Source organism: Balaenoptera musculus, chromosome 12 (assembly GCF_009873245.2).
Source record: "Balaenoptera musculus isolate JJ_BM4_2016_0621 chromosome 12, mBalMus1.pri.v3, whole genome shotgun sequence".
Taxonomy (NCBI): Eukaryota; Metazoa; Chordata; class Mammalia; order Artiodactyla; family Balaenopteridae; genus Balaenoptera; species Balaenoptera musculus.
Genome location: NC_045796.1, coordinates 39945945 through 39971960, shown reverse-complemented (window position 1 = coordinate 39971960; position 26016 = coordinate 39945945). Strand labels below are relative to the sequence as shown.

The window sequence follows — 26016 nt, the reverse complement described above, 5'->3', positions numbered from 1 at the left end:
TGATGGTGTCGAAAGAATATATAAACCTGGTCAGTCAAAACAATTTGATACACAAGTGTTACTGATGAAATAATAGATCATTAAGTTGGTGTAGGAAACTATGATTCTACTTAGGTTGACTTTCATATCTTTACACACATATGAGGACCACAAGCCATACTACAGGGACTTCTCTGGACCCAGTGGTTAAGACTTCACCTTCCAGTGCCAGGGGTGTGGGTTCGATCCCTGGTTGGGGAGCTAAGATTCCACATGCCTCGTGGCCAAAAAACATAAAAAAACAGAAGCAATATTGTAACAGATTCAATAAAGACTTTAAAATTAGTCCACATAAAAAAATCTTTAAAAAAAAAAATACTACATACGTTACCTAACTTTTCTTTCTTAGTAGTTTCTTAGGACATTTTCTATGTGGCCTATCTTTTAGGAAAAAGTAGGACACAAAAAATAGGGAAAAAAGGACACTAGAGACTTGTCCTACTTGATACTTACTTTACATAGACTTGGGAAAGTGATATTCAAACCTTTTATCTACAGAAAAGTGCTGTATTTTGTTTTAGTACAATTTTTGGCACCGTTATCCTAATGCCACAGTAACAACTTGTGTATAGAGTAGACCTATATTTCTCTTCTTAGTAAGTACTTGGAATTCTCTTACAGTAAATAGGCGCCAAGGTCTTAAGAGTAGTTATTTTATGTATTGTCTGTCCCATTTCAATTGTGGGACGTTAGTTTAGCTATTCTTAACTCAAGTATCTTCATTGAGAGTAACCTTGGACTTTGATTCCCTTTTTCAATAAGCCTTAATTTGAAGCTTGCTTGTTTTGCATGTTTTATTTAAGCACTTATGTTGGTTTACTCTATGTATCTTGTGTCTGTTGAAGTGCCCTTTGACCCAGTTCCTTGAATCTCAGGTTTAGCTTTTAAGGAGTGGGATCCCAAATTCATCCTGTAAGTCTTAGTGGTAACCATTCTCCTACTTATCTTTAGTAGGCAGATGACAGTATCTTTATATTTCTGAGTCAGAAAAAGTACAGTAGTTATTCAGTAAGTATCAGAATCTTATTTTCTGTGCCCTCTATATTTAAATTCAGTCCCTTTTGTAATAGTTTGGATTGAGGAAGATGGCTTTTGTGTAAATTAACAAAAGAGCAAAAATTAGAGCATTTAATAGAGGAATTATCTTTCAGGCCTTCTCAAAATTATCATTGCTGCTAACATTTAATAACTGCAATTTCAATAGAAGGTGGTGAATGAAAAAAAAAAAAACTATTACTGCTGGGCATATAATTGGTTTGTCATGTATTTAGATATGCTTTTAAAAAAACACATTTTTAAATATGCTTTAAAAAAACCAAACATTTATATGCTTGTGTTTGAGACAGATCTTTAGACAGTTTTAGAGTCTTATAGACTTTAGCTCGACATCAATACTTAACCAAATTGTCTGTGTGATCTTGGGTAAGTCTTCTCAGTTCTCTGAGTCTGTCTTCTCATCTATAAAATAGAGATAATTCCTTTCTTGACAGATTTTAGAGAAGTTTAAGTAATATACATAAAATGTTTAGAATAGTGCCTGGCATAGCAAGTGTTGGGTAAATGTCATTTCCCCTTTAAGAATTGTTTCCTAAGCACAAGTCCTGAATTCACATGGTAGCTGTAGTTGAAAAGTTAGCTTATTTTTTAAACAAGAAGTAATGAAGCAGATTGTCAGAGGAGTAAATGGCCTACTATGTATGGATGTAAGCATAAATCTTAAGTTTTTGTGCATACATTGCCATGAGTAGAAGATACTACAGTTAGGAAGGAAGGATTCTGGAGTTGTGTCAAGGTTAGTTGCCAGTCTGTGTAATTGAACCAAAGTTTTCCTAGTCTCATAAAGATATATAGTAAAAACTAGTTCAAGTCTGGTATTCTTAATTAAAGATATTGAGGTCTGGCTTGTCTGACTGAATTTTTTTATTTTTATTTTTCATAAATGATAACATAGTGAGAATGAGTCCCTTTGGAAGGAGGTGTCAGAATTACGAGCAAAACATGCACAACAGCAACAAGTTATTCGAAAGGTAAGCTTTTTTCTCTGTGACTGTAATCTGCATTTGTTTAATGAGTACCATTTGTGATCCCCCCAGAAATCTCTGTTCAGTAGTCAGTGATTGATCTTAGTTTCTTATGTATTGGGCACACAGAAGTAAAACTATGAAATCAAACAAATTAAGCCAAGTGTTACATATTCTTTGTAATAAAAAAAATTTCTTATTAGCTAAATGTAGTCATTCCATACCTCCAGATAATGTTTCGTTAACTTTTAGTAAAATATTTTTGCCTGATATAACAACTTTATTATACTTCATTCTTGGTAGTATAATCAATATACTACCAATTTCTTAACATTTTATATAAAAGACATAGCTTTACTGTGTGGGATTTTTTTTTGTTTTTTGTCTTACTATTTTTTATTCTAAAAGGCATAGATATGGTCTTGGAAGATAAATGACTAATATTTTCAAGTCAGTCGATCAAATTATGTGTTCAAAAAAATGAGTTATAAGTGTATGCCACTATTAGTATGTGCAGAAAAGCAGTTAATGTAGTGTTGTAAAATAAATCCTAGATTTTAGTATATAAGCTGAAAATTACTGGGGGAACAGAAAATCTCTCTGCTGCAATTGTGTCCTTGTGATTTAATCTTCTCATATCAGCTTTCACATGTTAATAAGAGGTGAAACATAAAAGTAATTAAGGCAGCTATTTTTTGCTCATGAGTAAACTGGACTAAGTTTAAGCGACAGGTTTTATGGGGGCAGGGAGGGTGGGAGAGCTTCAGTTTGTTCCTAGTCAGAGGCCGTTAGCTAAAAATAGTGTTATGACTGAAAGGATATGGGTGTAGTGGAGCAGGCTTAGAACACAGAGATGAATGGTAGCTGTAGCCTTTGGCCCATAGTCAAAACAGATATACTGATTTTTAAAAATAAGTATGCAGTAAACCCAATATGTAATAGACAAGACCTACTCCTTGCTCAGAGAACTGGACTCAACACGCCCTATTCACCGCACAAGAATATATCTGACTAGTAATAATCTTAAAACCTATGTATTGATATCTCTCTGTAAGTGTGTCAAGTGGGTGTAAAGCGGCATAAACACAGCAGTGAAAAGCAGCTAAACCCCATTATAAAAATAAATTACTTTTAAAAACCCGTGAAAAAAAAAAAATAAGTATGCAAGTGAAGGTTGAATATAGGATTCAACTTTAAGTGTTTAGTCCAAGTACATGTATTTTTAAAACTTCCATAGTTGATTCCAACTTGAAGCCCTGTTTAAGAATACCTGATTTTAAATGATAGGTTTACCTTAACCTGTGCTTTATTTTTAAAATCTGTTTATCTTTTTCAGAAAACAATGTTATGGTTAAATATCAACTCACAGTACTCCATAATTTGTTGGGGTTTTTTTCTTGAAAGCAAGGATAGTTGGTAAAATACTTATTTAACATTTCAGTTTTTCATGAAAGCTAACATTCTTTCTGCTCAAATTTGAGTTTGAATCTATGTGTTTTAGTGGGGTTAGGGAGTTTACGTAATGCATGATGACAGGCGATAATTTTTTCTCTATTCCTGGAATTTGTTTCTAACTCTACCATTTACTGTTTGGCCTTGGATTAATTGGAATAATATATGGGAGGTGTCTGTTATAGAACTTGTCAGCTAAAGAAGTCCAGTGATGTAAATGTTAAATGCCTCATCTTCTCCTTCAGGAAACGAACTCTAAAACATAATGCCAAAGTGTCAAAAGAGACCTGAAATACACAGCAAATTTCAGGAGAAATTTAGCCAGAGATTCATGTTCTTGTAAATTCAGCCAACTAATGTTTTAAGAATTTTCCCTAACACTTTTTTATAAATTAACAAAAGTAATTGGACTATTTCATAGATACCTTTAAGGTTAAATGTTGTCTTTTCATCAGCTGTCAGCATTTTCTTTTGAATAAGCAATTTAGCGGCTAACCTCCTTTTCATAGACTCTAATGCTGTCTAACTATTCAGCTAAAATGTCTATATTTTTCTCCATGGCAAAGTTAATACTGATTGTAAGGCAAACCATTTAGTAGCCTCGTTTGGAGGAGAATGTACAATATTAAAGCTATACAATGTGTATTTTCAGTGGACAGTTCTCTATTTTAATTACGTAATTATATTTCATAAAGCTTGTACAAGGAACTCTTCTGCAGAGTCTAAATTGTCATCGGTCACTTGGCCTTTATTCATAACATCTCAGTGATATACTGCTGCTTTTTTTTTAAATAAATTTTTTAAAAAAATATTTATCTTGGGCTGCCTCGGGTCTTCATTGCTGCATGCGGGCTTTCTCTGGTTGTGGCGAGCGGGGGCCACTGTTTGTTGTGGTGCGCAGGCTTCTCATTGCGGTGGCTTCTCTTGTTGCGGAGCACGGGCTCTAGGCGCGCAGGCTTCAGTAATTGTGGCACGTGGGCTCAGTAGTTGTGGCTCGTGGGCTCTAGAGCGCAGGCTCAGTAGTTGCAGCGCACGGGCTTAGTTGCTCCGCGGCATGTGGGATCTTCCCGGACCAGGGCTCAAACCTGTGTCCCCTGCATTGGCAGGCGTATTCTTAATCACTGCGCCACCAGGGAAGCCCCTATACTGCTTTTAATAGTTTACTTTTTTAACTCCTTTAGGCAGTATAATTTCAAGGCATACCCTAAACCAGTGGTTCTCACATTCACATCAGTATCACCTGGAGGTCTTGCTAAACAACACATGTTGCTGGACCTCATCCTCAGCATTTAAGATTCAGCAATTCTGGAGTGAGGCAGAGAATTTGCATGTCTAAAAAGCTCCTAGGCCAGTGCTGCTGGTCCATGGACCACATTTTAAGAAACATTATCATAAAATATGAAGGATTGTTTGCATGTCTTGATCTGTTTAATAGTCTTTTTCTAAATTTAATCAGACTTTGAAGATTAAATCAGCTTCCTGTGATTGTCAGCAGGAAGCTTTGACAGATGTTCAGTGTCTCAATAATAATTTTTCTAGAGTTAGCCAATAAACTTTTTCTAACTTGAAAATATTAAGATCTATTCTGAGAGAGTTGGCAATTTCTTTTGCCTCTAATTGTATTACCTGGTATAAGAAAAATATCTGTCAAACATTAGTTTTCTTTTCTGCATCATAATCTTCTTGAAAGAATTTTAAGTAAAAATAGGGATCTGTATCCAGGCATGCTTGGTACTTATCATCAAGACAAATAATTGAACTGAATATTTGATAGATAAATAGATGGATGGGTGGGTAGGAAGCTAGATATATAGATAGATATATGGGTAGATGGATGTCCTAGGTACCTCTATATCTTAGGTAGCAGCAACTTTATCACAGGTTGTTCTTCTGCCTGGATGCTGGTATACTTCTTTAAATATCATTGTAAGATGCATCCAAATTTAAAATGTTAATATGTGAGAAATTATGTGACTTAGAATAGAGGACATACAGTACCTGAATTAATTTTATAAGACTTGTAATATAGACTAAAGAATTAAGAATCTATGATGGAGTATTTCTTATTTATATTTTCCTTTTAGATTGTCCAGTTTATTGTTACGTTGGTTCAGAATAACCAACTTGTGAGTTTAAAACGCAAAAGGTAAGATTTTATGATAATACATTTTGACCTATCTATAGACAACCAGACATGTTAGAATTTAATCATGAATGGTCTACATTTGCTGAGTATATGCGTGTTGTCCCAGATGAACAGTCCTCCCTTGTTAAATTATACTTCTAACATTTCAAGAGTGGTGGTGTTTCCTACTATTGTCATCTTGCTGTTTTTGAGAGATTAGGATAGCCTAAATGGTCGTTTTACATACATACGGTTTATAAAGAGTTCATCTTCCATTCACATTAGCAAATTATTGTAGCATTAGAAGGCCTCAGTGAGAGAAACTCTTAAAAAGAGGATGCATGCTGAAAAAAGCATAAAAAAATTTTTGATATCTCATGTTTAATCCACTCACAAGGGTCTTTAAAAACCTGTACATTGGCCATGAGTTGTGATACCCATAAATGTCAGTAACTACCTTTGTCACAATTAAAACATAAGGAAAACAGTGGACAAAGGAATAAGTAGAAGGAGAAAAAGATTATCTTGTAAGGCAAAGGATTTTAGCAGAGCTTGGTTATACTTACAGCTTATGCTGTAGAATTAACTCTACTTCCACTGAGTCTTTGTGATATTACCTACTTTTTACTATGTAAGTACCATAAAGAGTTATATAGTTCAGTCAGCAATGAAGTAGATTTGGGGAGAGTAATTTATAGTGTTTATTATAACAAAGATAACACAGAAGAATGGAGAAATAAAAGCCGTAGATACACTCATCCCCCATACCCCTCCAAAGAGGTAATCGTTTTTAAGAGTTTCTTGTGTACTGAAATTTTTTATTCATTATTAAAATGAGTGTGTTTATATGTGGCTAAATTATTAGAAGCAATTTAAACTCCATGTATGTTTGCTCACTGAACTTCATGTATATCTTCTGATTTTCAGACCGCTACTTCTAAACACTAATGGAGCTCAAAAGAAGAATTTGTTTCAGCACATAGTAAAAGAACCAGCTGATAATCACCATCATAAAGTAATTTTTAAAATTCTGTTTTATATTTATTATCTCAAACTAAATTTTATTACATCAGTATGTCATGCATTTGAAAAAGTTTAGTGAATAATCTAACTGTTCATCCTCCAGCTTTTAAAAATCATGACATTTTTTATCATTTGCTTTAGATTATTTTAAGAAATAAACTATTACAAATATAGTTGTCTCAGTTGCCTGTTCCCAAGTTCATTTTTCTCTCCCTCTCCAGTCTCCCCTGTCACCCAGAGATAAATCACTATCTTGAATTAGTATATATCATTCCCATGGCTATTTGATGTGTGAATCCATGAACAATATTTGGTATTATTTTGCATATGTCTAAGCTTTTTATAGATGATATTATTTTGTACATATCATTTTGCAGTGTGGCTTCTTTCACTTGGTCTTGCTTTTGAGATTTATTAAACATAGAGATTTAGTTGATCTTAACTACTATATGAGATTAATTGAATATTATGATAATCTAATTATGCACTTGTCCATTGGTTATTTTAAGTTGTTTCCAACTTTTATTATAAATGTGTACAGACCTAGACTCTTTTACCGTAGCAATTTCAAAAAATATTTTTGTTTACCTTCATTTTTTCACAAGCTCTCTGGATAAATTGTCAAACTTATACCCAGTGGCAATTAGTTGAGTCCAGACTTCTTTTAATACCTGATTATCATTGTTACTTTCAAATCTTAGAATTCTAAATACTGCTTTAGATTTATTATTAAAGTATTGAGATTTTTGTTCTCAGGCAAGTCAGAGTTAACCTGACATCTGGTTCCTCTTCCCACTGTTTAAGTAATCAAGCATACCTGTTTTTAGGATTGAAGACTCACGTAAATGGGTGAAGATTTCTTAATTTATCTTGATTTACATCTTTTGCCTCTGTATTATCTAGAGTTGAAATTGATAGAATTTTCTATTATAATAATGACTTTAGTTTGCTTTGGAGAATTGAATGTTTTTTTATTAGTGTATCCATAGTCTGAATATAGCTGTAGCTGAATTAAGAAAAATAATAATTGCTAAAATGCCAGACTGACATTTAGCTGTGGAATAGTTGAAGTGTTTATTTCCCCCTATTAAAGAAACCGTTTAATGAGTAAGAATAAAACATGGCGTCAAACAGAGTAGCTTAAGATGAAATAATCCCCATCAGCCCAGTGGCTATCTGGTTATGTTTGAGATTTCTGATGAAGTCCTAAGACTTTTTTACTCTTTGGATATAAAAAATACTTTAAAATTTGAAGATCTTTTCATAGAAACATTCTGAGGCATGTCATCTTTAAAGTCCCTTACAGTAAAAGAAATAGTTAAGTAGCATGCAGATAATACATCTCATACCTCTGTAAATTGGTACTTCTAATACCAATTTAGTGTATTAAGTCCCATAAAGGCAGAAAACATATCTGTTTTGCTTACCATCGTATCTCAGTGCCCAGGTAACATTTTTTAAATGGTATGTTGTTTGGTAGTCAAAATAATTTCATTTTTTTGATATATTTTCTACCTGATTTTTTAGGTTCCCCACAGTAGGACTGAAGGTTTAAAGCCAAGGGAGCGGATTTCAGACGATATCATTATTTATGACGTTACTGATGATAATGCAGATGAAGAAAATATCCCAGTTATTCCAGAAACTAATGAGGATGTTATATCTGATCCCTCCAAGTAAGGAGATTGTGAAATAAAATTTTTGAAAATATTACTCTTTTTTTATCAGAGATCTAAATTTAAAACTACTTTATTCTTTGATAAACTAATATCTGACTCATATTTTAATTATTGAACTGAAAAATTAAGCCAAATTATTCAAGCACATAACCGCCCTCCCTCCAGCAAAAAGACTCCCAGCAAAAAGTCATGAGAACTAATTCCTATTTTTAAAGTTTGGAGTTAAAGACCTTTAATTGATTCTTTGTGGTCTTATATTGTATGAAGTATCAATATTTTTCATTAAACTACACACCCAAGAAAAGCCTTTTGACAGGTGGTTTTGGGAGAGAGTTTCCATGGAGAGTGACTGGATAGGGTGAATTTATTGAATTAGTCTGAGAATGTAATTGGTTTTTTCTCATATTGCTGATCTAGCTGTAGCCAGTACCCTGATATTGTCATTGTTGAAGATGACAATGAAGATGAATATGCACCTGTCATTCAGAGTGGAGATCAGAGTGAACCAGCCAGAGAATCCCTAAGTTCAGGCAGTGATGGCACCAGCCCTCTCATGTCTAGTGCCGTCCAGCTAAATGGCTCATCTAGTCTGACCACAGAAGATCCTGTGACCATGATGGATTCCATTTTAAATGATAACATCAATCTTTTGGGAAAGTGAGTCTCATCTAAAGGTTGTCTAAATTTATTTGCTTTCTTTGTTTACTTCACATGTTCTTTTTCTCTTTGAATGATTTTCCTTTCAGGTTATGAACCTATGTAGTCAACCTTTCTGTTCTGGTTAGTGCTGAGCTCTGCAAATGGTATTTTGAGAAAGATTTAATTATCCCAAGAGCAGTCTTGGGATTTTCTTGTCAATTCCTCAGATTTCTGTAATGAAATACTTCTTTTTGAATGTCTTAAAAGTGTGTGTGATTGTGTGTATTTGTGTTTTTATCAGGACTGTGGAATAATACAATCTCTATGAAGGAACTTATTTTATAGCAAAAGAAAACTAGAAGTTAGTAGCAATAACCAGTAGTAAGAGGTTAAACATTTTATAATTTATAGTATAGAGGAAAAAGATAAATCAGACTGGGTTATTGCAGAACCTTTTTTCTTTAAATACTGAAGTTTTGTATAAAGTCTGTGGGTTCTCAATTAACTAAGTTTTTTTGAATCCTAAATACTGAATAGGATCTCTTAAGGTTAAGAATTGGTAAGGATTCAGCAATTGCTAGGAATATTTTGCCTAGCTAGACTGCAGTGTGATTTTAAACATAAAAGCAAAGAAACCTAATATTTGATTTTTTTAAAATCTTTTTTCCTTAGGGTTGAGCTGTTGGATTATCTTGACAGTATTGATTGCAGTTTAGAGGACTTCCAAGCCATGCTGTCAGGAAGACAGTTTAGCATAGACCCAGATCTCCTGGTCGATGTAGGTACTTTGAATATTCTTTGTTGTACCGGCAGTTTGTGTATTTATGTATAGTATTTATAAATCAATGCATCATATTCTTGAATTCTACACTGTTTTTGCAGTTTATTTTTTTAATTGAATGGTTTTGTTTATTAGAATGAACAGATGGGTTCAGGACAGTGAAGGAGGGTGATCACTATTCGTCTCTGAGTAGAAGTTCAGTTAATCCCTGTGTAACAACATATCAACTCTGTTCAACAGTACTATTAAATCCAGGTCTTGTCTGGACTTGTTGCTGTGTTATGTTTTGCTCTAGAGTAAATTGTCATTGAATAGAAATCAGTGGAAATAGTATAAATAATTAGCCAGGAAACAGCATGGAGGCACTTCCTGATACTTTGGGAATTAATGTTTTTCAGTCAAATGTATTATATGTTATTATATTTAAAAAATTTTTGTATTGAGTCCTAAGATTCCCCTATTCCAGTCCTCACCACCACCTATATGAACTTGATTCCTATGTTGTCTGGACTTTGAATCCTTGTCTGTCATTTCTGGTACTAACCTTGCTCTCTTTTCTCTTGTTCCTACCACTCCTCTCTCTCTTACCTAAAGCTTTCTATGTGGCCTGGTCTCATCCAGATGAATCTTGTTCTTTCCCCTATTTCCATTTCCTGTTGTGAACATTTTCTGTTGTGTTCTTTTTCTTGAAAAGTTTTGTTGTTCTTTTTTTTGCATTTTTTTCCTTAAAATACAGCTTCTCTCACATCAGAAGATTCTACAGTTTGTCAGTGTCACATGACTGTTATTTTTCCTAAATCATCAGTGCCTCACAGGATGGATTTCACCTTCTTTGAAGATTTCCTTTCCATGTTACTCTCTTAAATGAATTCAACATCCATGTTAATGACCTATTTGGACTTGTTTAACAGTAACTTGACAGCCCTTCTTGATTCTATCAGTCTTTGTCCCCAATCTGAATCCAGAGACCTTTTAGAATATCTCTCCCTTAGATCACTAAGAAGGAAATAAAATCCTGTAATTCTGACTCTCTACAAATCCCCACAGTCTTCAAGTAGGTCATTTTAATTTAACTTTGGAACAGTTATCACATTCTTTTGTCCTCACGACCTTATCCAGCCAACACTTCCCTATTCACAGAGCATAATTCACCATGCCCTGGTACTCTCATCAGCTGTGGAATCTCATATCCTTTCTTCTTAGAGGAAGTACTTCCTTTTTAAAGCCAGTTTGTACACCTGCCCCCCGCCTCTCTGTTTTTCTCTCTCTATCTTTGATCTTTTCCAACTGCCTTCAGTGGGTACAGATCATCTCCATTTTGATGTGTTGCTCTGCTCATTTACCATTCTGCTTCTCTAATCCTTTCACTACAAAACTGTAGAAATGAGTGGCTGTATTCATTACTTTTTTTTTTCACTCTATATTTCTTTTGAAACCCTGGATTGTCTTGCTTATTTACTCGAAGCCTGTGCTGTCTTGGTATATCCACTGTAAGTAGCCTGCAGCTTTTTTTTTTTTTCTTTTTTCTTCCTCCAAATTAAGCCACTGGGCTAGTAGAAGAAGGTTTGTTTTGAATCAGACAGATTTGGGTTCCATTTTTGGCTCATGTTACTTACTAGCTAAGTTATTAATCTTGGGAAAGTTAACCTCTCTTGCTCAGTTTCCCCATCTGTTAAATATGGCTGATGCCTGACATGAAGGGCTTTTATAAGGATTATAAGTAATTAACACTATTACTATTTAACATTATTTCTACTATAGAACTTTTCCTGGTGATTTTAAAGGCACTGGACCTCTTTGTTCTCTTCCTATCTCCCTAACCATTCTGTTTCCTCTAAGAGCTTTTCTTTTTCTTGCTGTCTTCTACTTGTGGATATTCCCCAAGGTACCCAGTCTTTTATCCTGTTTTTGCCTACCTCTCTTCTTTTTTCTTTCCTGCCTCTCTGGAGGGATTTTGGCTTGTAGGATTGCTCTCAAATGTATATTTCCAGCTCTTAATATTTTTTAAAGTAACCTTTGCTTGAATTCTAATTCCATGCCTTTGGGATCATCAGTTAGATCTTGCCTTAAATTATTTGTGTTTAACACCAAACCTTTGTTTATTTTCTAAACTAGCTACCTTTTTAAGCTTTATTTTCTGTAGTGGTATCAGACTTCTGTTTACCCACACAAGATAGTAATCACAGTAATCTTGGTTTCTTCATCTCCTTGTTCACCAAGCCTGTGTATTTCCCAAAATAACATTCACAAATCATCCCTACTTTCTATTGGGTTGGCCAGAAAGTGCCTTCGGTTTTTAAGTAAAAATAAGACAATTTTTCATTTTCACCAAGAACTTTATTGAACAACATATATTCAACGTTTTGTTCCACTACCTTCTGCCATTTTTCATACACCTTCGTAATTCCATCTTCCCAAAACTTTTTATCTTTTTGAGCAAAGAATTATTCCAGGTACCTTTTACAATCTTCCAGGGAATTGAATATTTTTCCATTAAGAGAATTCTGTAAAGATCAAAGTAAATGGAAATCTGAAGGTACAATATCTGGTGAATATGGCTGATGAATCCAAACTTCCCAGCCAAGCTGTAACAGTTTTTGCCTGGATATCAAAGAAACATGTGGTCTTGCATTATCCTGATGGAAAGATTATGAATTTTCTGTTGACTAATTCCGGATGCTTTTTGTCAAGTGCTGCTTTCAGTTGGTCTAATTGGGAGCAGTACTTGTTGGAATTAATCATTTGGTTTTCAAGAAGGAGCTCATAATAGAGGATTCCCTTCCAATCCCACTATATACACAACATCACCTTTGGATGAAGACAGGCCTTTGGTGTGGTTGGTGGTGGTTCATTTCACTTGCCGCACGATCTCTTCTGTTCCACATTATTGTACAGTATCCACTTTTCATTATTGTATGGTATCCACTTTTCATCACAATTTGTTTTAGAAAGGAATGTTTTCGTTACATTTAAGTAGAGAATCGCATGTAGAAATATGTTCGAGAAGGTTTTTTCATTTAACATATGTGGAACCCAAACTTCTAAGCGATTAATATATATATTAACATAACAAACTTCATAGTGACTTTCAGTGCTCAATTTGAATATTTTGAATATGTCAGCTATCTGCTGCATGGTATAATGTTGCTTGTTCTAATTAATGTCTCGATTTGATCGCTATCAACTTCAACTGGTCTACCCAACCGTGGAGCATGGTCCAGCGAGAAATCTCCACGAAACTTTGCAAACTACTTTTGACACGTTCAGTCAGTCACAGCACCTTCTCCATACACTGCACAAATCTTTTTGTGCGTTTCAGTTGCGTTTTTACCTTTCTTGAAATAGTGAAGCATAATATGCTGAAGATGTTGCTTTTTTTCTTCCCTCTTCAATATTAAAATGACTACATAAAAATTCACCAATTTTAATTTTTTTTTTAAATACACGCTGATATGACAGCTGTCACAATACAGTCTAGCAAGATTGTTTCAAATGAAGTTAAAGACAACTAAGTGCTACTAGAGCCATCTTACAGAAAAACCAAACGAACTTCTGGGCCAACCCAATATTTTCACTGTTGCCTTTCTCATCTAAGACCTTTATTGTTTATTGTTTCATCCTTGAATTATGGGGTATTGTCATAAATAAAAAATCTACCCATAGGTTGCCTTGTTCTCTGAGATGGCAAAGATGGTAAGAACATGTGGGAGTCTTAAGTATGCTGAGAAGCTCATGGGTTCTTGCTGCAGAGTTCAGTGCAAGTGACCCAGTGTGGAATCAGTAGGAGAGACTTGACCTTAGAATTCAACCGTGTCAGCTCCTCATACATGATCTATTTTCCGACTTCAGACCATGTGTCTGCTGGGAATGCATGAAGGTATCCCTGAGTCAGTGGGTAGAGGGATTGGGGCAAAGAAGGAGTGAGGAGTTTATACTTCTGGTCCTCCTCAGATGCCACTCTCATTAGGGACAAAATCTGGTCAGACCTCTGAGGCAAGTACAAGCTGAACTGGTAGAGATTGGCAGTGATGTATAGTTACCTACTCTTAAGAAACTGAGTCTCTTCCTCTTCATGGATCAGTAGGTGGTATGAAAGGAGGAAAAGTTAATGAAAGGAAAAGAAGAGCTGGGGATATTTTTAGGGCTACAATGAATGTGGAACTTGAAGGAGAGGAATCAGTGTTTAGAGAGGGTGGAGGAGCCTCTCTGCATTTCATTCTATCCTGCAAACCATTTGGTGTGCTCATTCTCTTAAAATGCTTTAGTCAGTATATTTCATTACTCAGGCCACTCCCAAGTCTCTTATTGCTGACAGAATGTCCTGTCCATTCACTGGCCTTGCCTTACCTTTTGAACCTTATGTATACAACTTACTATTCAACTCAGAACTTCTGCATTATTTGGACTTGTCATCTTATTCGTAGAACTTACCTCACAAGCATTTCTTCCTCTCTGTTGTTGCTAATGCTGTAACAGTGTACTCCTTCATCCTCTCCTTTCTAAGTCCTAACCATTCTCCAGGAACTACATATCACATAGTTTTATCAAGACTTTTTGTTTCATCTGAGGGACGGGGTGTGTGTGTGTGTCTGTTTTCCTTTCTCTTAGCTCCTTAGTACTTTTGAGCCCCACCATCCATTATTATTGTAATACTGGATTGTATCTGATCATATGTTGCTATTTGATGTTGTTCTTATTTTGCCTTTTAGATTGTAAGCTCCTGGAGAGCAGGAATAGTGTCTTCATCTTGTATTCTTCATGATGTCAATTATTTCTTAGATGCTCAATAAATCCCTGTGGACTGGATGACTTTGAAACTTATGACATAAACAAAAGTTATGTTTGTGAAGTGGCTGGTCTGAGGAGTGCAGTAAGCAGTAGGCAGTGGTCTTTGCATTCATGGCTTCCCTTGCTAGGTGAGGTGAAAAGAACCAACACGGAGTTAAGCCATTTGGTCAGAGGGCTCTACTTGAGGTGTAATTTAGGAACCACTGTCATAGAGCAGATTCTAGAAATGTATCACATAATTAGCAGGTAGTCAGTGAAGGCTCTTGTCAGGGCAAGGGACTCAGCCTTGGGTGCCATTTAAGGCCAGAGGCTTTTAGGGAGGAAAAAATAAAGGAAATGAAGGAGAGGGGAGGTGGGGAAAACCACCATTTGTCTCAAGTGATTTACCTTACTACTTTATAGAATAGAAATTCTTAAAACAGCTAATGCATGGGCTAGCTTGCTCTGCTTTTGTTCGTTTTTCTTTCCGCTTTCCTGCTTTTCTCTTCCAAACTTGTTTTACTATATGGAAACTTCCTAGTGCAGGAGCTACATCTCTTCACCCAACATGGCTGTATAAAAATTTTGAACACACAGTTAATTTTTTAAAAATATTTTTTAAACTTATCATCTTTCTTGTTTGGTCTTTCAGCTTTTCACTAGTTCTGTGCAGATGAATCCCACAGATTACATCAATAATACAAAAGTAAGTTTTAATTTGTGTTGCTCAGGACCCGTAGCTGTAAGAATTTGAAAAAAGTCCTAGTAAGTAGAGAGCAGTATCACTCCCAGTTACAAAAAACATTTTATATTCTTACCTAGTACATGTGATCAAGATAATAAAATTCTAGATGAAAAGTTAGCTTTTGGTTATGGGGTGAATCATTGCCCAGTTCTTCTGTGCCTTGTGCTATTAAGTACCAGTGTGAAATCAGCCCTCAATGTGCTGGGAGATAAACTGACTAAATTTGGCATATTCAGGTATATCACTGAAAAAAATTATTAAAGTATGATTTCTTCATGTTCTGTGTCTTCATTTTACATTCTTATTCCATCTATAAATAACTTCTCAGCATTTTTTATTGAAAATTTAAGGGTACCCATATTTTAAAATAAGTTCCTTCATTTTATTAGCATACAGTAAAAGCACAGGGATTTATACTATTTGTAGGTAAGGTGAGTTGAAACAGTGAAGTATGGATTTTGGACTTTTTTTTTAAGTAATTGTTTTATTTTCTTAAATGTATAGTACCTGCAGTTAGGATTAGCAGATGTTAACAAATTCTTTAGAACTGGTTTTTAATGAGTAATAAGAACAATGTGAAGTTGTTAGAGCAGACATTTAGAAATCATTCTGTTTCGTTGTGTAGCTTATTGTCTTGAATAGGTATATACTTCATTTATCTTGTATTTATACCAAATTGTTCTGTAATCCCTGTTTTTCGTTGAATGAAAAGGTACGTCAGGTCCCCTGAAATGTGTACAAATTCTAGATTAGTGGAATCAAAATTTAATTTTTATTCGTGTTCTTTATAGTAAAAAATGAACACATATTAAATAAGTATGAGGTATTAGAGTGAGGAGGTGGAATTTTTCTGACCATTGTCATGTGTGAGGATGGCCTGACCACATTTTCTACATTTTCAAAGTTATAGCCTGGATAACTTAAAGTTGAAGGAATTTGTGAATTTTTGAACTAGAAGGTTGATTATACATTCAGTATTTGGATGATTTATATCAGGGGTTGTCATACTTTTTCTTTGAAGACTAAATATTTTTGGTTCTGCATGAAGCCAGGTGTTCTCTGTCACAACTAGTCAACTGCAATTGTAGTGCAAAAGCAGCCGTAGACAATACATAAAAGAATGAGTATGGCTGTGCTTCTGTAAAACTTTACTTTCAGAAACAGACAGGATGCTGAATTTGGCATTTGGACTATAGTTTGGCTAGGTTTATATTATAAGAATCTGTGGACCACGTCAGTACTGTGTTTCAGTAAATATATTATTGAATGTTAGACCTTAAGTTGAATAAACCCATATCATGCATTCATTTAGTGAATGTGCTGTACTGTTTGTTTATTGTTAGACATTGAGTTGTTCTCTATTCTTGAATCATCTCCTGTTCCCAAAAGCTTTTAGAAATAGCAGTTAAACATCAAGTTTACATATTGCTCTATAGTACTATAGAAAAATTAAAATTGAGAGTGATTTTTTTATCATAGTTTTAGAATCTAGATTGTTTTTAAATAATTGACACAGCTGTCATTCCCTTGCTCATGACAGGTATTATGTGACATGTATTACAGCACTCTTTACTAATGAGTCAGGATGCCTTATACTCCTCACTGTAGCAGTCTAAGTGGTCACTACTAATAAGCAACAATTTGTATGGGAGATGAAACCCATTTGTCATCCTGGTTCTCATATGCTTTAGAATAACAACAGTGGCATCCTTGGAAAATACCTATTTTAAGAAGTAGAAAAATACAGAAGGTATTATTTCATTAATGTTTATTTATTGTGAATGCTAAATGAGAAATATTTTAATGTAAATTTTTGGGGAAGTTTAAGTAGTTTTTATTATGTCTTGGAGTCATTATTATCTATGAAGCCTGGAAACTTGTACTGCTTAATTTTGTGATGAATATCAGGGAAATTATAGGAATTAGTATGTTTGTTACATCATATATAATTTACAAGCATGCAGATATCTGGGACTCACAGCTATTCAGGAAAAATTGTGAACCTCAGCACCTCAGTTTGAACATCGTTGAAAAGAGCACTGAAGACCTTAACATTTAAAGATTAATCCCCTTACAATCAGATGTAAGGAGAGAAGACAGTGGTTGAAAGAAGCAATTTAAATGACAGAAAAGAATTGAAAGAGCCAAAAAAGGAAATGAAGAAACACCACCTCAATTTTGAGGCTTCCAAATATAGGGATAAATAGTTTGAAGGATGTTATCCTGAGTTACTGTAAGCGTGTTCACTTATGCTAAATATTCTGTTTGTGAGTGAAAAGAAATGTGTAATACGTTTTAAATCAAAGCTGTTTAAAATGAATTTAATTGTTTAAAGAATTATCTCTTCATTAGCAATTAGAAACTAGCCATCTTTGATTCATTACCATCTTCTACTCTTGTCAAATTCTGTCTGTTCTACTGTTGAAATGCTCCCTCCTTTTTGTACTTAGTGTCATCCTAGTTTAGGTTCTTTGTTTCATCCACCTGATGACAGCAGTAGTTTTCTTAGCCAGTTTCATTACCTCTACTCAAATCTCTTTCTCTCCCTAGTTCATCTTTCCTGATGCTCCCCTTTCCCATATATTTCAGAGAATGTACCAATATTCTTATACTGTACCAGTTTTTAATTTTTTGCTATTTTTCAGGAACATATAAAATGTGAGACAAGTATTTTTATATTATTTTTTCTCTTTTAGTCTGAGAATAAAGGATTAGAAACCAAGAGCAATGTAGTTCAGCCAGTTTCAGAAGAGGGAAGAAAATCTAAACCCAAAACAGGTAGGTATAAATGTAGTATTAGTTTTTTTAAATAAAGATTTTTATGTAGAAACTGGGGGCCAAGGAAGGTTTTGCCATGCTTAACAATTGAACACAGATTTGTATTAGTCTGAGTTCTATGCATAACGTATTAAGGTTCCAGCATATAAAGGAAATTGAATTGGTGTATTAATAGTTCTTAAAGATTGTCATTTTTTCCCCCCTGTTTAACTTCAGGAGAACTGAAAGAACCCTCAGTTCTTAATTGTTGAATAAAAGTATACATTTTCTGACTTGTACATTTTTAAATTTACTGACACAAAGTGTGATATTTCTTGTTTGGCTATATAAGGGTAATGATTGCCGCATATGCACATCTGCTTCTGTTTTTTCCACCATATAGCTTGAACTCTATATAAGCTGGTGATAAAAGACCAGTCTTCTTATCTTTGTTATAGATAAGCAGCTTATACAGTACACTGCCTTTCCACTTCTTGCATTCCTCGATGGGAGCCCTGCTTCTACTGTTGAACAGGGGAGTACAGCATCATCAGAAGTTATGTCCTCTGTAGATAAACCCATAGAAGTTGATGAGCTTCTGGACAGCAGCTTGGACCCAGAACCAACCCAAAGTAAGCTTGTTCGCCTGGAGCCATTGACTGAAGCTGAAGCTAGTGAAGCCACACTGTTTTATTTATGTGAACTTGCTCCTGCACCTCTGGATAGTGATATGCCACTTTTAGATAGCTAAATCCCCAAGAAGTGGACTCTACGTGTATATATTCATCAAAATGATGAACTATTTATTTTAAAGTATCATTTGGTACTTTTTTTTTGTAAATTGCTTTGTTTCGTTTAATCAGATACTGTGGAATCAAAAGCACCTTTTGCTTTTCTCACTAACCACACACTCTTGCAAAGCTTTCAGATGTTACTCAGCTACGTAGGTACATAAGATTTGATGCGTTAAATCACAGTATTGGCATATCTTTAAGTTGGATTCAAATGGCCATTTTTCTCCAATTACAGCAAATTGGATTTGTTTTTTACGTGTATGTTCATTAACCCCAGTTAAACTTTTTGTTTGTTTGTTTTACTTGTTGATGCTGTCTTGTTTGCATTGAGTGTAAGTCACTATAACTAATGGTAGAACTCCTAAAGCTTCCTCTGTTCCAGTTGCTTTTATTAAGTATTTTTCACTTGGCTTCTTTATAAAACTGGGAACATAAAGTGCCTGTATCTTGTAAAACTTCATTTGTCTCTCTTGGTTCAGAGAAGTTCATTCATGTTCAACAGGAAAGGCAACATACACTTGAGTGCTTGCTGTCTGATGCAGTTGCAGCCCCATATACATAGAAAAAGGGGATGGGATGGTGTCAGCCCATCCACCTCACTGGACTAGTTTTAAGTAAAAGTTTTCGGGTTTGTTTGTGTTTTTTTGAAGCATACTATTTAGTAAAATAAATATAATGAATGTTGCGTACTAGTGTCTGTTATGTGTCTTCTTTGGAGGTGACATCCATGTGACAGTTTTTCCTTTTCATAGGAAGTAGACAGACTTAAACTGTAAACTTTATCTGTTGTCCATTATTCTTAATATGAGTCATACCAAGATCTTTGTGCCTCATCTCAGAGGAGAGACTGTGTATTGCAACAAGGAAGAAATACAATGCCTCCAAATTTAAAAATTATGCTGGCTTGCTTTCTATGTTGCTATTAAAGAACTGAGAAAAGTATGCTTCCAATTGTCCCAAATTAGGTAAAGAACATTATCACTGGATGCCAAGGGCCTATAATTTTTGCCCTGAGAGAAGATAAGAGAAACAGTTAAATCACTTCTTTCCTTTGGAACACTTGCTCAGAAGAATTAGAGAGACTTAATCCAAGGCCAGGGCACTATCACTTGAAGAATTGTACCTTCAAGCAGAGGACTGAAAGCAGTGAGCTAGCATCTGAATATTTTATAGGGCTGCTTGATGAGGAATTGCAAAGATGGCCTTCCTGTTGGTTATAGTCTCTCAGTATCTTGGAACTTCTCTTACTGTGATGTAAAATTTCAAATAAAGCATAGCACAGAGGGATAAGAAACCCTTCCTTAGCAGATCCTAAAATACTTGGCTCTGACAATGGGATCTTGGTGAACTAATTTAAGAACCCAGAACAGTTTTCTGCGTAAGCTTTAGAGGTCACTTTCTTAGAGATTGTTAAGGTGCGAAGAGCTTAGAGACTGAGGAGAAGAGAGCTTCAGAGACTTTCTCTTTTTCGCTTCCCTTCCTCACTGTGGGATATGATTAAGTTGCTTCTCCTTTGGGGATAACTTGAGAAGTATTTAAAAAATAATTTTGAAAACCTTATACCTCATAGTACTTTTTAAGGTGACATTTAAATTTTTTCATCTTAAGTATTCGGGAAGAATTTAGGATATTGTTAATACTGCCATTTTAAAAAATAGTTGTTATGTGCTTTTAAATGTATCTGAAAGAATCTAAATGCCATAGTGATTTGATGTTCTTCATCATCCATTCCACTTCCTCCAAAGAGTTTTATCCTACTTTTATTATGCGTGACAGTCATACATTGAAAATAATTGTTGCACTTCTCTGCAACTAAATTTGAAATTGCGTCCTGTAACCTTAAGATTCTAAGCATTAAAGTTTGTCTCCGATTATAAATACACAGTTGATCAAAACAGTATAAACGTATGTGGCAGAGACTGTTAACTGATTGCTGAACCATTTCCTATCATGCAGTTAGATTATTTCCACCTTTGTAAACAGGGTAGCTATGTAATTGAATTCTAATAAATCAGGAAAAGTGATGTTCAGAACTTGCAGGTCTGGTCTGTGAACATCTCCCCCATGCAACCCTCCTCACCTTTTTACCCGTCTACTAGCTTGATGCAGAGGAGTATGTGGCTTCCAAGTATACACACGAGAAGGAAGAAACCTGGCTTCCTGAATCGCCGCTTAGAGGAGAGCCACCCCCATCAATCCTGGATATTCATTTAGACTTCAGGTGGGGTGGGGGGAGACAAACCTTCATTATGTTCTGCCTCTGAATTTTGGGGGACTGATCTGTTAGAGATTTTAGTGTTCACTAACAGAATATAGTCCAAATTTTGATGAACTGTTAAACATACAAAGTAAAATTTTACCAGAAATACATCTTTTTGTGGGGTGCACAGATCTCAGGGATCTTTTTTCCCCCAAATGTTTTATTATCTGGGGGTAAGTTTATATCAATATAATAAGAGCATCAATTTTTTTTGTTTCTATAAAGTCCTAAGAAACTTTTATAATACAAAAAAGAGAATAGAAGGGATTTTGTTACAGCAGTGTCACTCAATTATTTGAAGTCCTTCAGAATTCACTAAGTATTTTAAAATTTATTAGCGAGTAATTTCATTAGATCATCCTGATTCAATTTCATTGAAAGAAAAGAAATAAAAATCACCTCAGGATTTTTTAAACCAGTGTCGTTCTCTTACCAATATTTAAAATTGTCTCTACTTCTGTGTTTAGCGATTTTATCCAAAGTGCCTTGGTATTAAGATTCAGAATGAATTAAGAGGTATTATATATCCTTTGTCAAATGTGAAAAGAGTAATTGTTAAGAGGGATGATGCCTTGTCCTGAGGCATCTTTTCAGGCACATCAACTTTAGGAAAATGTAAGCATGGAAATTGAAGATCTGGAAACTGATTCCTTTAAAAGTAACCTAACTTGTGTTTACAGCAGAGTCTGTGTGCTGTTTGGAAAACAAATAGCATAGTATGAATACTTTAGAGGGTACCCCTCATCTTCATCCCACCTCCAAGCTTCTTTTGCCTCAGTGGGATACAAGTAGGCCCATAGGAGAGCCTGTGACTTAGAGTTAAGTGTTCTTTTAGGGTGTGTCACTGTGTGTTTCATAGGGATGGTATATACTCAGGAGCTTAAGAGGCTGAAGTGTGAGAACAAAAGGTCCACAGACTGGGAAAATGACACATGATGAACATACATAAAATGCTACATTTGACAATTAGAGCCTAATTGAAATATCAAGTATACATGAAATATTTTGAGAATCAGTTGCATATTAGGCCATAAAGCAAGTCAAATTTCAGGGAATTGGTTTCAAACAGACTAACTACAATACAAATAAGCTAGACCTTGACAATTCTGAGTCATACTGGCATATTTTGTAGTGCCCCCCAATTTGGGTTTACCTGATGTTTCTTCCCATTAGACTGGGATTATGAGTTTTGGGAAAGATCATAGAAGTGAAGTGCCACTTTCAACACATGAAAGGTAAATGCTATCATCAACCTGATTTTTCACTGCTGATATTAACCTTGACTTACTAAATTGAGCCCAAAGCTGCTGTAATACCTCTTGTGCAGTCTCAAAACCAACCCAAGCAGCCCAGTCAGCCTCTGTAATTTGTACACACACACACACACACAAACACATACCCTATTGGTCTGTCTCTCTGGAACAGGACAGTACTAAAAAGGGTGTAACAATGGCCAAATAGTGACAAGTTGTCTATTTAGGTCTTCTGCCCATTTTTTGATTGGGTTTTTTTTTTAATATTAAGCTGTATGAGCTGTTTGTATATTTTGGAAATTAATCCCATGTCAGTAGCATCATTTGCAAATAGTTTCTGCCATTCTGCAGTTTGTCTTTTATGGTTTCCTTTGCTGTGCAAAAGCTTTTAAGTTTAATTAGGTCACATTCATTTACTTTTATTTCCATTACTCTAGGAGACGGGTCCAAAAAAAAAGTGCTGCAATTTATGTCAGAGTGTTTTGCCTATGTTTTCCTCTAGGAGTTTTATAGTATCCGGTCTTACATTAGGTCTTTAATCCATTTTATTTTTGTATATGGTATTAAACAACGTTCTAATTTCATTCTTTTACATGTAGCTGTCCAGTTTTCCCAGCACCACTTACTGAAGACTGTCTTTTCTCCATTGTATATTCTTGCCTTTGTCATAGATTGTCCACAAGTGTGTGGGTTTATTTCCAGGCTTTCTATCCTGTTCCATTGATCTATGTGTTTTTTTGTCCCAGTGCCATTACTGCTTTGATTACTGTAGCTTTGTAGTATAGTCTGAAATCAGGGAACGTGATTCCTCCAGCTCCAGTTTTCTTTTTCAAGATTGTTTTGGCTATTATTTGGGGCTTTCTGTGTTTCCATACAAATTAAAAATTTTTTTGTTCCAGTTCTGTGAAGAATGCCATTGGCAATATGATAGGGATTGCATTGAATCTGTAGGTTACTGTGGGTAGTATTGTCATTTTAATACTGAGTCTTCCAAGCCAAGAACATGGTATATCTTTCCATCTGTTTGTGTTGTCTTCAGTTTCCCTCATCTGCATCTTAAGTTTTCAGAGTACAGGTCTTTTGCCTCCTTAGGTAGGTTTATTTCTAGGTATTTTATTCTTTTTGATGCAAAGGTAAATGGGATTGTTTCTTTAATTTCTCTTCCTGGTATTTCATTGTTATGGAATAGAGCATTTTATTATTTTTTTTTTAATACTATCTAAATTGTCAGAGAAAGAAGCATCAGTTGGCCACTCAGGGAAAAAATGCCTGGAGGACACAGCAAGTGTAGAATATCTATCAATCAATCAAATGAATTAAAAATATTCTCCAAACTTAACTGGTCTCCCTCCTGAAGTTTCTTTAGGAGAACACCACTTGAATTACCTTTGAGATCCACTCAGGAGTTTCTTACAGAGGACCAAAAGGGTGAATTATCACCTTAAAAACAATTCAGTTTTTCAGTACAGAAAATGGTCAGTTAACCCTTAGTGTCACGTTCTTTAATACACACGAAGAATGTAGATCTGAATATTGTACTACCTAAATTCGAACTGCTAAAGAATTAATACTCCACACACTTTCTCTGAATTCATTTATTTAAAGATAGAACACAGCCATTTGAAATGAACACAATATCAACACAGGTGGGAAATTAAATTGTTACACTTCATTCACATTAATAAATATCTTAAAAGAAGCAAATGTAGATTTTAAGATTCATTAAGACACTAATGACACAGGTACCTAAGAGTTTCTACCTAAATTAACACTGATACTGCTTGATTTTCAGGTTGAAAGATTATAATAACCTATATATTTCAATTGGATGGCAGCAAATACAAAAGCATCTTTTGAACTGTATAGTATACTGTAAGCAGGAGTTTACAGCAGTCCATCATTCTCCTGGCCTGTCTGTGTGTAGAAGGCATGCTGGACACCAGCAACTCACATCACATAAATTATCCACCACTCACAAGGTGTAAAATCTATTATGCATATATTTGAATAGTAATTATTTTTGAATGCCAGAAAGAATGCCAGTTGTTTTGACAGACTTGGGATTTCCCAGCTTTGCCACTGGTTAGCTGTGTTTAAGCCTATGCTTCAGTTTCTTCATTTTTTAAATGAGAAAACTAAATTAGACTTTGTCTACTGAAGCCTATTTTGCAGTTTCTTCCTGTTCTGTCAAAAGTTTATCAACTCTGATTTTCAAAATGAAATTTCCAAGTGATTTTCAGCCTCCTTCTAACCCATGATTATCCTTTTCAAGACCTTTGTCTAAATCCTTCAGAGTTCCTAACCACTCCACTGAACCCACTGAACACATTTTAACACATCTGCATGTGTTTATAATGACCAAAACAAAGTTCACTATGTAAGTAAGGAAGGCCATCCCTACCCAGGAATCATTACAAACCAACTTGGGTATTCAATTTAGTACCCACCACCAGCAATCTTTCTTTGAAAGCTCTGTGTCTCAATCTCCACCATAAGCTACACTGTTGTCAATCAAACACTCCATACCTGTGTAAGTTCCTTCTCTTCATATCAAGGGAAAAATCTGAAAAGATTTTTTAGAAAACTGGCATTTAACTGACTTGTTTATACAATTTTAGGATAGCCATGTTCTCTGCAGTATCCTGTAGGGCAAGGCATCAAATATTTCAGAAGGCAGCCATACATTTCTTTTCGTATTTTTCTAAAACAGCTTAAGTTCTAACAATTTAAAAATCAAACTGTCAAGCAGTTTTGTTTTTATTCTTTTCACAGGTACTGAGCAAAGGATAAACCTAACAATGTCCACTTCTCCTAACTTACCACCACCAACATACTCAAAACTCTGCTTCAATCTAAAACACCTATCAATGTGCTTGGCAAGACTATAATGAATAAAATGGCAAGCGGTAAAATCTAATTCATGCCAGAACACTGGAGAAGTTACATGGGAAGCACACATATACGCAACTTTACGAAAGTTGGGAATACTGTTAATTTCAAATAAGTGATGATCAAAGTGAGACTTTCATGCCAGAAGTCCCGTTCAGTCAAAATCACGATTTGTAAGAACAAGTGGTGCCACCAGTGTCCAAACATACAGCACAATGCCAATCCAACTAGAAGAGATTTTCACCCAGACAGCTGTCCACTGACTTTTCATCTCACGAGAAGGCTCATACCTAAAATTTAAGGAAAACAAAAAGGGGAGAGAGGTTGGAATATCGGTCATCAAGCCATCAGGCTTCATTACTTCAGAAATATTCTTTGTAAATAATTTGTGATAACAGATATACAGTTGCTGGACTAATTATCTGTTGCCTTGCTTTTCCACACACTTTGATAGCTAATGTGAAGATAAAAAAAAATCAATTTCCTTTAAAGGAGTAGAGGACATAGGCCTCTGAAATAGCTCTTGTAGATAATACTCAGAGAATATGTTTTTCTGGCTCACTAATTACGAGATAGAGAAATGGAAGTGTGACCTCTAGATAAGTAAGACATTATAACATAAAGACTTAGCAATTCTAAACTGTATAAAGAATATAATCTGGGGCTTCCCTGGTGGCGCAGTGGTTGAGAATCTGCCTGCCAATGCAGGGGACACGGGTTCGAGCCCTGGTCTGGGAAGATCCCACATGCCACGGAGCAACTGGGCCCGTGAGCCACGACTGCTGAGCCTGC

General features: G+C 35.1%; 2 protein-coding genes across 4 annotated transcripts in view; one reads left to right on the top strand and one right to left on the bottom strand.

Annotated features, from left to right (window-relative positions):
- The window catches only part of HSF2 (heat shock transcription factor 2), a 38015-nt gene extending 16495 nt beyond the window's left edge, over positions 1-21520 (top strand). Inside the window, exons 5-13 of one of the 3 annotated variants that reach the window (XM_036871679.1) lie at positions 1991-2066; positions 5597-5658; positions 6565-6652; positions 8188-8336; positions 8757-8996; positions 9651-9756; positions 15179-15232; positions 17968-18049; positions 18487-19511. In XM_036871679.1, coding sequence (XP_036727574.1) covers positions 1991-2066; positions 5597-5658; positions 6565-6652; positions 8188-8336; positions 8757-8996; positions 9651-9756; positions 15179-15232; positions 17968-18049; positions 18487-18779 — 1150 coding nt within the window. In that variant the 3' untranslated portion in view covers positions 18780-19511. Of the gene's footprint in view, positions 1-1990; positions 2067-5596; positions 5659-6564; positions 6653-8187; positions 8337-8756; positions 8997-9650; positions 9757-15178; positions 15233-17967; positions 18050-18431 lie in introns of all 3 variants that reach the window. The other 2 variants (XM_036871682.1, XM_036871680.1) reach the window with 2 other exon arrangements.
- Positions 21521-23912: 2392 nt separating this feature from the next.
- The window catches only part of SERINC1 (serine incorporator 1), a 33014-nt gene continuing 30910 nt past the window's right edge, over positions 23913-26016 (bottom strand). Inside the window, exon 10 of the mRNA XM_036871408.1 lies at positions 23913-25514. Coding sequence (XP_036727303.1) covers positions 25379-25514 — 136 coding nt within the window. The 3' untranslated portion in view covers positions 23913-25378. The remainder of the gene's footprint in view (positions 25515-26016) is intronic.